Source organism: Pseudophryne corroboree, chromosome 2 (assembly GCF_028390025.1).
Source record: "Pseudophryne corroboree isolate aPseCor3 chromosome 2, aPseCor3.hap2, whole genome shotgun sequence".
Lineage (NCBI taxonomy): Eukaryota > Metazoa > Chordata > Amphibia > Anura > Myobatrachidae > Pseudophryne > Pseudophryne corroboree.
Genome location: NC_086445.1, coordinates 161,695,139 through 161,710,339, shown reverse-complemented (window position 1 = coordinate 161,710,339; position 15,201 = coordinate 161,695,139). Strand labels below are relative to the sequence as shown.

The following is a 15,201-nucleotide window of genomic DNA, read 5'->3' as shown; positions in this document are numbered from 1 at the left end:
TTGATTTTCGCTTTGACTATTGAGCGGATTAGGTCCTTAGACACGATAGTTGGACCCGTTATAGGTGGGATGCCCCATAAGATTAGTCTCTTTGCTGATGACATTTTGTTATGTCTTCTAGAACCTGAATCTTCTCTTCCGCACTTACACTCTGTCCTAGATTCCTATGCAGAAATTTCCTATTATAAGTTAAATACCACAAACACTGAAGCCCTACCTATTAACACCGTGGATAGCGTACTTAAGCGCCTGAAAGATAAATATAAATACGTGTGGCAACTTAGATCACTTAAGTATTTGGGAGTTAATCTCTCCATAGAGGGTGACTTACTGAGTTGCAACTTTGACCCACTCTTTTGAGCGTTTGAAAAACCTACTAAGGAATGGTTAATGCACAAAGTTTCCTGGGTAGGTCTGGTGGCTGCTGCGAAATTTGCTCTTTTACCTAAATTAATGTATCCATTTCGCACTATCCCTCAACCTTTCCCTAAAGCTGTTTGTAATAGATTTAAGAAGTTCTCTCTTGAACCTTATTTTCAATCGTCAATATATTAGGGACTGCAGCTGACTTCCACAGTTGGGCTATAGAAGCCTTAGCTGCTATTAGAATATGACCAAAAAAGTATTTGTTACTACTGGACATCTTACCAGAGTAGTAATGGAAAAGAGCTAAGAGGGGGTCTACCGGAATATCTTCACCCAATACTTTTGAAATGAGGAGGATCACCTCACACCAAAGTGGCTGTACCACAGGGCACGACCAAAACACATGTAAGATATCTCCTACCATCCCTCAATTTCTCCAACAACTAGTAAAAACATAAGGCCAAATCTTATGTATAATATATTCTATGAACTATCTTGTAATATATTTTGGAATGATTAATACATTTGGAGATCTTAAAATAGGAGTGGAAGATGTCTTTCCAAACCACTTCAGTAAAAACATTATCATTAGAAGAGAGAAAGAAGGGGAAGTTGGAAAGCATAAAAGAGAGACAACATCATTTGAAAATTTTTACTGTATTTTAATTGAGATTTAGCTATAGGACTTTCTACAAACTCTTATTTGCTTCATGCCTGTCAGACTGAACAATTGAATTAACCAGTGGCTCTACAAATGAATAAGCCTTCATGTAATGCACTATTCAAGGGAGGTCAGATGTTGGAAAGAGAGGACTGCTCTTATAGGGTCTATGTACTTAGCCTTGGAGAGAGCTAAAATGAACAGAGATAAAGTACCAGCCAATCAGCTCATAACTGTCATGTTACAGACTGTTTGAAAAATGACAGGAGCTGGTTAGTAAATAGACTCCTGTATTTTGCGTTCGCTTACTGAGGTCATAAGAGCTGTGGCCAGACCTGACCACTACTCATTGAGATGCATATTTAGGCTCTAGGAGAACCCTCCCTTGTGCTGCTGAACTTTTATTACATCTTCTCTTTACATAATGTATATCTAAATGGTTTACACTCCATCTCCTGGGACTTTATAAACTAAGGTGTCAAATGTGGATGCATATTATTTTTTATGGGCCCTACACACTGGACGATTACACTGAAAGATTTGAAAGATCTCGTTCATTAATGAACGAGATATCGTTCATATCTTTCAGTGTGTAGGCACCAACGATGATATACCTGCAAGCCACTATGGACAATCCCGTCCATATCAGCATGCAGGACTATGGGGCCGGGTGACAGGGGAGTGAAGTCACTGCCTCTGCGCCGTCTGTCGGGCACCTCGGCCGGCAATTGGCCAGTGTGTAGGGGAAATAAGACTGCTATTTTACTGAAGACTCCAGGAGTTCAGTTTTTTATTGGTTGTTTTAATTAATATCTTTTATATGTATATAAATATATATATATATGTATATAAATATATAGATCTATCAATTTGTGTGTATATGGCTCCCCAAGCAGTTCGCCAGCGCCAAGTTTTTTTGTATTTTATGTGTCCTTTTTTATGGGTTTAGCACTTCCGCTTTGCTTACAGCAGCAGGTGTCTATATCGGGATAGCCTGATTGCTAGCACATTTGGGCGCTTAGTGTTTTTTAGTGTTTGCTACTTCTCTCTCTCCCCATTCCATCTTCTGTCTTCCAAAGTGACTGCACCCACGCCTGTAAATAAAGACACAGGATATTTGTGTGAGACTAAGGGGGGATTTATCAAAGTCTGGAGAGAGATAAAGTACTAACCAATCAGCTCCTTACTATCACTGTACAGGCTGTGTTTGTAAATGACAATTAGAAGCTGATTTGTTGGTAGTTTAATCTCTCTCCTGTTATTCCGTCACACATGGTACAAAGGAGAGACTGCTCTAAATAGTGCTTCTGGGCGCATTGATTAATACTGTTTAATATGGATTTGGCAATACTCATAGAAGCAGCCAGGTAGAACGGTCACATTCGTGAAAGTGATTTTGCAGCTAGGACAGAATTGCCCATTTGTTTTAAGACCAATCCTTAGGCTAACTACATGTTGCTTCCATATTCTGTTTTCCAGGCCTTTGAGGATCTCAGCAAGCTCATGGAAAAGGTACGATGAAACATTAATGTGAGTCCGCGTCCAGTGCAGCCATTTCCTCTCAGCAGAGGAGTGACAGACGCTAATTATTTTTACAGGCCAAGGAAATGGTGGAACTGTCCAAATCGATAGCTAACAAAATCAAAGACAAACAAGGAGACATCACAGAAGATGAGGTATGAACGTGTGTCTGAGCAGGCTGCCAAGGTAAATTGGGAAGAATAACATCACAATAGTATTATGAGGGCCATCTCCAGGAAAAACATTTGTTGAAATGCTGTCTGGGATAACAACACCTGCACCTCTTCTATCAGTACTGTATATCATGTATGGACTGTCCATATCATCATTACATTCTCCACATAATAGTTAGAATTTTATTCTTAAGTCACTTGGAAAAAGCCTAAATTCACTTTCTTTCCCTCAAGCTAACCCCATGGCCGTTCAGTTGTCTTGTTAAAGTTCTTGTTTTTTTCTGTAAACTGATACGTTACATGCTAAATAGTGTAAAGCAGCTGTCTGCCCCCCCCCCCCCCCCCCCCAAAAAAATACTATTATACAGTTCTGCTCAATAGGAACAAAGATATTTTATATCTGCTTATAACTCCTTATCATGCAATATAAGTTTTTTTACTGATTTTGTAAAGAGTCTGTAGGTTACTGGTTTAATCAATAATCAGATTTTTCAGTGTGTATAGCGTTTCATGTCTTCATTATCCTACAAATGTCCTCCATCGTGTATGCACTGAAAGTCTCATTCTTTGTCAGATCCAAATTGTAACGTAAATTTTGTTCAGAAGTAATGCTTTTTTGTACTTTATTATACAATTGAGGTTCACTCATGTGGACTACACACTTCAATATCTGTGTGGCCACAAAATGTACTTAGGGGCCGTTTGTTTGGGCATCTGCCACTAGAGGGCACCCGCCGGCAGCTATGCAATTGTTCTGCCGTTCAGGCATGAGTGCCACCGGCACCAGCACTCCTGCATATAGCCTCCTGAGGTGGTGAGCAAAAATGTGCAAAAAGTGTCCTATTCGGGCACCTGAATGGGAATTTTTGCATCACGGCCAGGGCTTTAGTCAGGTTTAGCTGCTTTATGCAGCTATACCAAATGCTTTTGCATGCGTCAAAAGTGATGGGTGATCGGAGCAACAATTGAATTGCTCCGACAGTTGCTCGTTACTTTGGGCGCCCGATTAAAACAGTTGAGTCCCTCCCTAATACCTAATAAAGGGGCAGATGTATTAACCTGTAGAAGGCATAAAGAAGTGATAAACCAGTGATATGTGCAAGGTGATAAAGGCACCAGCCAATCCGCTCCAATATGCAAATTAACAGTTAGGATCTGATTGGCTGTTGCCTTTATCACCTTGCACATAACACTGGTTTATCACTTCCTTATGCCTTCTCCAGGTTAATACATCTGCCCCAATGATTGCTTCTAAACAGATAAAGGATTTTTAGCAGACATGGTGCATCTTGCCCAGTTTGGCCTCCCACGTGTAAACCTTTATGTGACGGGCCCAAGGGTTCCTTAGTGGACTGTATCAGATGCCAATTTGACCAAACACAAAGGGTAATGGTGCATAGATTCAGCCGTTAAATATTCAAGCCCCAAAAAATAAGCGTAAAGGTAAAGGCGTGCTCGCTGGTTACGTGGCTGACTAATAAGATTACTCATTTAGGTGAGACCATCGTCCAGTGAGGTTTCCTGGAGTTATTGGAAAATGAGAATTGTTGAGTAAATAATTCCATCATGTTAAATTGGGACCTCATGGGGACCAGAAACCTTCATATTTGTAAACAGATTTTCAATAGTGACGATGTGTGGGATTTAGTTGGCCTTTGCTGGACAGTTGTTTTCTTTTTGTGTTTAATTCAGATTGACGTGGCTTTGGTTGTTGTTTCCCTAGAATCTAAATCTTCCCCCAGGTCCCAGGCAAATTGCAGCAGGTTTCCTCTAAAATTTCTGTACATCTTACTCCAACCACTCTGTCCTGTAACGTGATAAGTCTTCCAGTCGCGGAAGCAGAGCATCATCCCCATAGCATCATGCTTCTTAGAAAGGAGAGTGTGTTTGGGAAGCTGCGCAGTAACAGGCTAGCACCAAACACAGCACTTAGCATTGAGGAGGAAATAGTCACTATTGGCTTCAACAGACCATAGATGTATTCTCTATTTGGTATATCAGTGTGCCACGTGCTCTCTGGCAAACTCACATGAGATCTCAGACCTGTACCCTGGCTGTTGTCCTATTGTGTAATAAGTGCCGTTCCTGCATGGATGTGATAGGGCATGTAGTGTAAGCAGTCTTCATTAGAATCTGATCAAAATGCAGAGTTAGCTGTGCATAGTTTTGTGTATGCATGTTGTACAGTATTCGAAATGTATATGAAATGTCCAACTTATTTTTGTAGACTATCAAGTTTAAATCCTACTTGCTGAGCATGGGAATCGCCAATCCCGTCACCCGGGAAACGCACGGATCAGGAACTCACTACCACATGCAGCTGGCAAAGCAGCTCGCTACCATGTTACAGACCCCATTAGAGGTGAGGGGAGAATATACTTTCTTTGTGTATGCTTCTAATCTTCCTTATTATTTCCCTATAATGTGTAGTACAATTAAGAAATGTGCCGCAAAAAGTTACTGCTTAACCTCTTTAGCTATCAATTTTGAGTTAAGCTGTAAAGACGCTTTTATAACCTGTTTTTGGTTCTTTTTCTCAGGAACGAGGCGGTATAATGTCTCTTACAGAAGTATACTGTTTAGTAAACCGGGCCAGGGGCATGGAGGTAAGATGAATTGGTTTTAAGTGAGGCTTTTGGGGTTTGCATTATATACACTAGTGGTATTTAGTTGCGCGGAAGGCCAGTAGTTTACTTAGTGTCATCTGATCATGTCTGTAGGAATAATCCAGGTTTATTAAATCACTAATACCTAGATACCGTGCTATGGACCTCTGGAAATACATTCCTTGGTACTTTTTTTGCCTGTGAGTGAGTGTACAGTATTCGTATATACTCTAATGTCTTAAACCATGGCTCCCGTCACTATAGCTTTCAGTGGAAAGATGCAATGTTATCATGTACGTTTTGTTTTGTGTTGTTAATAACACACATTTAACTAGTGAAATCCTGATTTAATGTTTCGAGGACTCCTATTGTAGTTTTCCTGTTGGCAACATTAAACCACATTTATGCAATCAGATTGAGGCTAGTAAATGAGATATTGTATATGTGTTGTAGACAAGGAAAAGCCAAGGATGTAGTGACACCTCTAATATCTTTCAGTTGCTTTCTCCGGAGGATTTGGTAAATGCCTGCAAAATGTTGGAATCTCTAAAGCTACCGCTGCGGTAAGAAAGCTGCTGCTAATTCCAGTGTCGTTCTCAGTACTTGATTTCTGTAAGAAGAACTCATTGCAGTTCCTCTGCCTCAGGAGACTTCCCTTCCCTGCTCGCAGATCAGTGCTGGTCAGACGCCTGCCTGTAATGTGGCCTGAGTTGCACTTCCTGTCTAGTTTCCCACTCGCACTTGACCTGTAGGAAACAATGAGAAACTGTGTGACTGCAGCTATGTCTGCAGGCTGTAATAGTCTGGAACATGTCTCCCTGCAACACACCTGAGAGGACAGGAAGGTCCCCTAGGCCACATGTGATCTGTCTGTCTTTGATTACCTGGTATCCTGTTACATTGTTGACAGTAACTATGTAGACATTCAAAATGTTGACACCATAATTTGGCATTACAATGTCTACATTGTCAATATCGCCATGTCTGCATCCTTAGATTGGCCACATGACCTCAGATTCTGAGGATGGGGACGATTAGGGTGAAGCGCTGCTGGAAGGTTGGGGTGAGGCTGCAGAGGGAAGGTTAAGGTGTGTACACACGGAGCGATATGGCTCAGCAATGTTGACTATATAGTCAAAATCGCTAAGAAAGTTAGTGCATATTGCTCTGTGTGTACACAACGAGCGATAGCGATTCGCGTCTCCCATCAGGTCGCTATCGCTATGAAAAATAGACTGTGCAGGCAAGTCAGTTTCGACTATGTCGTTGGAAATGTAAAAATATCCCCCTATTTAAATGAGTTAGTCAAAATCCCCATAGCCAAAATCGCTGGTACAGATAGTCAAAATCTCCTAGTGCCAGTTCAAGGTAAATCGCTCAGTCAAAATCGCTCATAGTCAAAATCGCTCCGTGTCTACAGACCTTTAGGCTGCAGGTGCGGCAAGTTAGGGATATGACACTAAAGGAAGGTTAGGGTTAGAGATAGGCATGGGAAATACTTACAAAAACTGACGGGCTCTCAGAGGTCTGGCCCAGAAATGGCGGTCATGGACCGGGAAGCTGCACTAGCATCAGATAGACGTACGTTATACATAAGGAATGTGCTGCGATATAAGGAGCCGCCTGTAATAAAACACTTTGATGTTACTAAGTGGTGGCTCTCTCGTGCTGCCGGTTCTCTGTTGGTTTGGCCCCAGAGTGTAAAGCTATTACATACAAAGCATACCTGGTTTTCCATTTGACGTTATTGCCATTTTAAATGGAACAACCAGTAAATGTGTTAAGCAACTTGTGGGATCTAATTCCATTTTCTATTTTACAGGCTTCGTATATTTGATAGCGGCGTCATGGTAATTGAACACCAGTCTCACAATGAAGAGGAAATGGTGGCTTCTGCGTTAGAAACGGTACGGTAATATTATATGACTAGTCCTGAAGGGTTTATTTCCTTTAGTTTACCGCATAGAAGTTTTACTAAGCACACATACACTAATACTGTTTGTCATTTAAAGAATAAGAGATGCTTTGTTTTTACCAGGTATCTGAAAGGGGCTCGCTGACTTCTGAAGAGTTTGCCAAGATCGTCGGAATGTCTGTTCTGCTGGCCAAAGAAAGGTATTTCCATTTGGTCTATTGGTTGTGCTCCTGCCTGCCCTTGTGCACTATACTAGCAGTGTTCTTCTCTCCGGCAGGCTTCTACTAGCAGAAAACATGGGACACCTATGCAGAGATGACTCTGTTGAAGGTTTGCGCTTCTATCCAAACATGTTCTTGACGCAGAATTAGAAACTTTCTGGAGACCAGTATGTGGTAAACACTGGTGAACACATCACTGAACTTGATCTGCTATGGATTACCCTCAGCACGGTTGCAACTAGCAAATTATGTTATTTAAAGGACACGAAAAACTCGCCAGATGCACAAAGTGTGAGATATGTCATACTTGAATTCTAAAGCCAACATGGCGTGATCTTACCATGACATTTACTACAGCTAAATTAAGGCGTAAAGTGTAATGTAATATTTCATCACCTGTCATAAGCAGGTTATGGATATAGGGCGAAAAGGTCAAATAACAAAACATTGTGTCAGTTAATAAATTGTAAAAGTGCGGAAACATCACTAGCTATGTCGATGTAAGTGAGCCTACGATTTTACTGATCATTTTGTTGGCTAGTAGACTGTAAGTCTAGTATTTAGCTTCCTCTACTGTCCTAGATTTATGGAAGAGACCAGTTCTGTCCCGTTTTGTACAATGTAAGATACTAATTGTCAGTAAAGGGGTGAGGCAAGCAGCATGCTCAATAGACCTGAACTGTTTACACTTGCGCTGTTCCAGATATATTATATAACCTGGTACTAGGCTTACCTTGAATATATTTTAATCTCCAGTAGTGTTTTTCTTGCACTTTAATAAATAACTGTGGGTTGAAGTAGATTTTCAGAACTGTATTCCTATGGAAAGGAAACTAACTGTAACAGACCTGTATAATGATTGATTACACCTGTGTCATTTCTTATCTGCCTGCAATAATGATCATTGTTACAATTGATTCGAGCAATTTATCCTGTATCATACAATCACTTTGTTGTAAGTCTGTCTATATACAGCATATGATCCAAGTTCTTTTGTGTCTGTCACCAGTATATGAATGGTGTGTGGACATCAGGAGAACCTGGCTCACACTTTCTTTATTCACACACACACACCCACACATTGGGGGTCATTCTGAGTTGATCGCTCGCCAGCAGTTTTTAGCAGCTGTGCAAACGCATAGTCGCCGCCCACTGAGGAGTGTATTTTCACTTTGCCGGAGTGCGAACGCTTGTGCAGCAGAGCGCCTGCAAACACATCAGCCCTGCAGTTACTTATCCTGTGCGATGATTGCTGCGACGAGTGACACCGTAATGACGTCAGATACCAGCCCAGCAAACGCCCAGCCACGCCTGCATTTTTACAAACACTCCCAGAAAATGGTCAGTTGACACCCATAAACGCCCTCTTTCTGTCAATCTCCTTGCGTTCGGCTGTGCGATTGGAAGCGTCGCTAGAACCAGTGCAAAACCACAAAGGACTTTGTACCCGTACGACGCGCGTGCGCATTGTGGTGCATACGCATGCGCAGATTAGTCGTTTTTTTCACTGATCGCTACGCAGCGAACAATGGCAGCTAGCGATCAACTCTGAGTGACCCCCAGTGTGTGACAACCTGTAGGCAGATCCATCAGGGAGAGCCATGTACCCTGCTTAGCTTTCCATTAATTCTCACTGCTGAGAGTGGCTGAAAGACAGGTAGAAATGGTGACTCTCCAAATGTCTGACATCTTATACAGCTAGTTGAGATGTGCACTTCTGCTAGAACCTGTTCACATCATGGGGGTAATTCCAAGTTGATCGCAGCAGGAATTTTGTTAGCAGTTGGGCAAAACCATGTGCACTGCAGGGGGGGCAGATATAACATGTGCAGAGAGAGTTAGATTTGGGTGTGGTGAGTTCAATCTGCAATCTAATTTGCAGTGTAAAAATAAAGTAGCCAGTATTTACCCTGCACAGAAACATAATAACCCACCCAAATCTAACTCTCTCTGGTAACAAAATTCCTGCTGCGATCAACTTGGAATTACCCCCCATATACTAAACCAGATGTTATGGAAGGAGCCCACTGAAAGGGTCATTGTTTCTAGCACTTGAACGCCTCTCCAGTCCACGTGGATTGCACCATAAACAGGGCAAGCACAAAAGCCTTTGATACAGTGCCTCACAGGAGACTGATCATCAAATTAAAAGAGCTTGGCCTAGGAAAAACTGTTTGTACATGGATAAGTAACTGGCTGGACAACAGGGTACAGCGAGTAGTGGTCAACGGGAAGTCCTCAAGCTGGACACCAGTAGTCAGCGGAATACCACAGGGGTCCGTGCTCGGGCCACTACTGTTCAACATATTTATCAATAACCTAGAAATAGGCCTGGAAAGCACAGTGTCACTCTTTGCAGATGATACTAAACTGTGTAGGGTAATTAATTCAGAAATAGATGTGGAGTCTCTGCAGAATGACTTATCTAAACTTGAAATCTGGGCGTCTAAATGGAGAATGAGGTTCAGTATGGAAAAATGCAATGTTATGCATTTCGGGACTAAAAACAAACTTGCATCGTACATATTAAACGGGAAAAGTCTAGGAGTAACAGTTTTGGAAAAAGATTTGGGGGTACTCATTGATAATAAGCTTAATAACCGTATACAATGTCAAAGCGCAGTAAAGAAGGCACGTAAGGTGTTAGCGTGCATAAAACGGGGAATTGAGACAAGGGACGTAATTCTGCTGCTGTACAAATCATTGGTACGTCCACACCTGGAATATTGTGTTCAGTTTTGTGCACCACTGTATAAAAAAAGATATTGGTGAACTCGAAAGGGTTCAAAGGCGGGCTACTAAATTGATTAAAGGGCTAGAGGGACTGGATTACGAGGAAAGGCTTACTAGGTTGAACATGTATACACTGGAAAAGAGGCGCCTAAGAGGAGACATTATTAATGTCTTCAAATATGTAAAGAGCCATTACAAAGAGTTATCAGAGGAATTATTTATTAAAAGGACTCTGTTTAGGACACGTTGGCACTCACTGAGGCTGGAGGAGAGAAAATTCTGCACGCAACGGAGGAAAGGGTTCTTCACTGTTGGGGCAATAAGGATTTGGAATTCCTTGCCAGGGAAGGTGGTAATGGCGGACTCTGTAAATGCATTTAAAAGGGGATTGGATGAATTTCTGATTGAAAAGGATATCCAAGGTTACAACATTTAAAATATTGACATTGTTAATCCGGGTGTAACATGATTTGTAGTTGTTAACTAGTCATAAAACATTCTTCAGTAGGTACAGTAAAATCAACTCAACTTAATACAAAATAAAGGTTGAACGTGATGGGCATTTTGCTTCTTTTCAACCTCAATTACTATGTTACAAGGGGCAATGGTAAGTGTGCACAATTTCAGGCACCTGCTCCGACCTGCTGATTGCATAACCACTTGTGTTACACGCACATGTGTGCATGCATTGGGATTAATGATTCTAAAGTCTGCATGATTTTCATTCCAGGTATTGGGTTCATCAATTTGGGTTACAGCAGCCTCATCAAGCATGCAGCCTTACCATTATGTCACCTCCCACTGCTTCTGGGTCGGCACTTTTCCTTGTGTGTCTGCTGCCTGAGCACTAGGATATCCCGGTTCTTCTGAGCACCGTATCCGGTGAGTTAGGTGGATGGGGTAGATACAGCTGCGTGCCTACTCTTTATGCTCCTCCACTGACATACTGTTCCTTCAGTACACCGGTAAATGCTGTCCTTGGATGCCCATGTGCACATCATCCTACCAGACATCCAGAGCCCTGGGAGTGAGGGTCAGCTTCCCACACCTTTATGAATGCTGCCCGGGCACTTTGTGGACATATTGGAACGTGTTCTCTGTGATATGCATTAGATCTGATGTCACACACAACAAGTAGAGAGCACTGTAGCACACACCTTAGCATGCACCAGCTTTATCTGTTCTTTAGTGTCCAGCACTTGCACATGTCTGTGAGATGCATGCAAGCAATTACCTTCGCTTTCTCCGGCAGGGTCCACAGGTTATCCACAAGATAACAATGGGATATGATGCAGCAACAGCGGATTTGCACCAATCGGTCAAAGCTTTTCGGACTCCCAGCATGCAATGGGCCCGTCCATATATCCCCGCTTCCTGGCTCAGGCAGATCAGTTTTTTGTTTGGTGCGGCAGGAGCCGGACCATGGTCAGAGGGCTGCTGGTTTTTAGTAACCCAAAGCTTTCTTATTTTATTTTTATAGTCTTACTATATTTCTTTTTCATCCACTAGGGGTCACTGGAGTACTCTTGGGATATGGACAACTTCCGCAGGAACAAGGCACTGAATAAATTAAAATTTAGACTACTCCTCCCCTCCATATCCCAGAGTACCTCAGTGTTTTTTCTGTGCTCATGTAGCAATATTTTTATTTTTGGATTACTTTCCACATCCCTTCCCCCCTTCCAATAGGCGTTGGGTCCGGGATAGTGGAAGCTGCCTGCTAGCAGCTACTGGCGTGTCGGGCCTCTCTGAAAGAGCTCCCTCACAGCCACGTGCAGGAAACCTGCAGGAGAAGTTGGACGGAGCTTGCAGAAGAAGCCCCGCTGTGTGCGACACTGTGTGTATTGTGAGCTCCGTTTTCAGGACACCGGCCGCATTCACCGTGCATAGCCGCCGCGGCTCTATGCAGCGCGCTCCCCGGCTCCCGTTACCGCTCCCCGGCTCCCTCCAGCAGCTCCCCGCAGGTAATCCCCGGCTCCGTGTAATAGAGTACACGGAGTACGGGGTGGGGGGGGGGGGAGAACACACACTGTTAGGGAGAGTGTGCCATAAGCAGCAGCAGAACGCTGCATGGGGATAGAGAGGCCATTAAGCCTTTGTTAAACAGGAAATGCACTGATTATATCTGTTTATGAAATTATAATAACTTTGTTTCTCTGACGTCCTAGTGGATGCTGGGAACTCCGTAAGGACCATGGGGAATAGACGGGCTCCGCAGGAGACTGGGCACTCTAAAAGAAAGATTAGGTACTATCTGGTGTGCACTAGCTCCTCCCTCTATGCCCCTCCTCCAGACCTCAGTTAGAATCTGTGCCCGGCCAGAGCTGGGTGCTCCTAGTGGGCTCTCCAGAGCTTGCTAGAAAGAAAGTATTTGTTAGGTTTTTTATTTTCAGTGAGATCTGCTGGCAACAGACTCACTGCTACGTGGGACTGAGGGGAGAGAAGCAAACCTACCTGCGTGCAGCTAGCTTGTGCTTCTTAGGCTACTGGACACCATTAGCTCCAGAGGGTTCGAACACAGGGCCTGACCTCGATCGTCCGTTCCCGGAGCCGCGCCGCCGTCCCCCTTGCAGAGCCAGAAGACAGAAGAAGGAGATAAAATCGGCGGCAGAAGACTCCGGTCATTCATGTGCGCCATTGCTCCCACTGCACACCACACACTCCGGTCACTGTAGGGTGCAGGGCGCTGGGGGGGGGGCGCCCTGGGCAGCAATAAGAATACCTTTTGGCAATATATACACATAATACAGTCTTGAAAACTGTATATGTGTAAAAAACCCCACCATTAAGCTATACAAAACGCGGGAGAAGCCCGCCGCTGAGGGGGCGGGGCCTTCTTCCTCAGCACACCAGCGCCATTTTCTCTTCACAGCTCCGCTGGAAGGACGCTCCCCAGGCTCTCCCCTGCAGTATCCTGTACAAGTAGGGTAAAAAAGAGAGGGGGGGCACATAAATTTAGGCGCAAATAGGTAAATAAGCAGCTATTGGGAAAATCACTCATTATAGTGTAAATCCCTGTGTTATATAGCGCTGTGGTGTGTGCTGGCATACTCTCTCTCTGTCTCCCCAAAGGACTTTGTGGGGTCCTGTCCTCAGTCAGAGCATTCCCTGTGTGTGTGCGGTGTGTCAGTACGGCTGTGTCGACATGTTTGATGAGGAGGGTTACGTGGAGGCGGAGCAAGGGCAGATAAGTGTGGTGTCGCCCCCGACGGGGCCGACACCGGATTGGATGGATATGTGGAAGGTCTTAACAGACAGTGTCAACTCCTTACATAAAAGGTTCGATGACGCAGCAGCCTTGGGACAGCCGGGATCTCAGCCCGCGCCTGCCCAGGCGTCTCAGAGGCCATCAGGGGCTCAAAAACGCCCGCTAGCTCAGATGGTAGACACAGATGTCGACACGGAGTCTGACTCCAGTGTAGATGAGGATGAGACAAATGTACAGTCTACAAAAGCCATCCGATGCATGATTACTGCAATGAAAAATGTATTGCACATTTCTGATGTTAACTCGGTTACTACCAAGAAGGGTATTATGTTTGGGGAGAAAAAGCAGCCAGTGACTTTTCCCCCATCTGATGAATTAAATGAATTGTGTGAGGAAGCGTGGAGTTCCCCCAATAAGAAACTAGTGATTTCTAAGAGGTTACTGATGGCGTACCCTTTCCCGCCAACGGACAGGTTACGTTGGGAAACATCCCCTAGGGTGGACAAGGCGCTCACACGCTTATCAAAAAAGGTGGCACTGCCGTCTCAGGATACGGCCGCCCTAAAGGAGCCTGCGGATAGAAAGCAGGAAGCTATCCTGAAGTCTGTGTATACACACTCAGGTACTATACTGATACCTGCTATTGCTTCAGCATGGATGTGTAGTGCTGCAGCCGCATGGTCTGATACCCTGTCAGACAGCATTGATTCCCTCGACAGGGATACTATTTTGCTAACCATAGAACATATATAAAAGACGTCGTCTTATATATGCGGGATGCACAGAGGGACATTTGCCTGCTGGCATCTAGAATTAATGCAATGTCCATTTCTGCCAGGAGAGTATTATGGACTCGGCAGTGGACAGGTGATGCTGATTCTAAAAGACACATGGAGGTTTTGCCTTATAAGGGTGAGGAATTGTTTGGGGACGGTCTCTCGGACCTCGTATCCACGGCAACAGCCGGGAAGTCAACTTTTTTACCTCAGGTTCCCTCACAGCCTAAGAAAGCACCGTATTATGTACAGTCCTTTCGGCCTCAGAAAGGCAAGGGGATCAGAGGCGCATCCTTTCTGCCCAGAGGCAGGGGTAGAGGAAAGAAGCTGCACCAGGCAGCCAGTTCCCAGGAACAAAAATCCTCCCCCGCTTCCTCTAAGTCCACTGCATGACGCTGGGGCTCCACAGGCGGAGCCGGGTGCGGTGGGGGCGCGTCTCCGAAACTTCAGCAACCAGTGGGTTCGCTCACAAGTGATCTCTGGGCTGTACAAATTGTTTCTCAGGGATACAAGCTGGAGTTCGAGGCGACTCCCCCTCGCCGTTACCTCAAATCAGCCTTGCCAGCTGCTCCCAGGGAAAGGGAGGTAGTACTGGCGGCAATTCACAAGCTGTACCTCCAGCAGGTGATAATCAAGGTTCCCCTCCTTCAACAGGAACGGGGTTACTATTCCACAATGTTTGTGGTACCGAAACCAGACGGTTCGGTGAGACCCATTCTGAATTTAAAATCCTTGAACACTTATATAAGGAAGTTCAAGTTCAAAATAGAATCGCTCAGGGCGGTTATTGCAAGCCTGGAAGAGGGGGATTTTATGGTGTCACTGGACATCAAGGATGCTTACTTGCATGTCCCCGTTTACCCACCTCACCAGGAGTACCTCAGGTTTGTGGTACAGGATTGTCATTACCAATTCCAGACGTTGCCGTTTGGTCTGTCCACGGCACCGAGAGTATTTACCAAGGTAATGGCCGAAATGATGATACTCCTTCGGAAGAAGGGAGTTATAATTATCCCGTACT

The 15,201-nt window shown here is 44.2% G+C and overlaps 2 protein-coding genes across 3 annotated transcripts in view; both read left to right on the top strand.

The window, feature by feature from the left end:
• VPS36 (vacuolar protein sorting 36 homolog) overlaps positions 1–8,380 on the top strand; it is a 57,715-nt gene extending 49,335 nt beyond the window's left edge. The window contains exons 7-14 of the mRNA XM_063951928.1: positions 2,507–2,539; positions 2,626–2,703; positions 4,949–5,083; positions 5,262–5,327; positions 5,826–5,890; positions 7,150–7,234; positions 7,366–7,442; positions 7,520–8,380. Coding sequence (XP_063807998.1) covers positions 2,507–2,539; positions 2,626–2,703; positions 4,949–5,083; positions 5,262–5,327; positions 5,826–5,890; positions 7,150–7,234; positions 7,366–7,442; positions 7,520–7,613 — 633 coding nt within the window. The 3' untranslated portion in view covers positions 7,614–8,380. The remainder of the gene's footprint in view (positions 1–2,506; positions 2,540–2,625; positions 2,704–4,948; positions 5,084–5,261; positions 5,328–5,825; positions 5,891–7,149; positions 7,235–7,365; positions 7,443–7,519) is intronic.
• A 2,553-nt stretch (positions 8,381–10,933) lies between these two features.
• The window catches only part of THSD1 (thrombospondin type 1 domain containing 1), a 68,311-nt gene continuing 64,043 nt past the window's right edge, over positions 10,934–15,201 (top strand). The window contains exon 1 of one of the 2 annotated variants that reach the window (XM_063951917.1): positions 10,934–11,078. The gene's annotated coding sequence lies outside the window, so the exon portion shown is untranslated. The remainder of the gene's footprint in view (positions 11,079–15,201) is intronic. The other variant, XM_063951915.1, reaches the window with a different exon arrangement.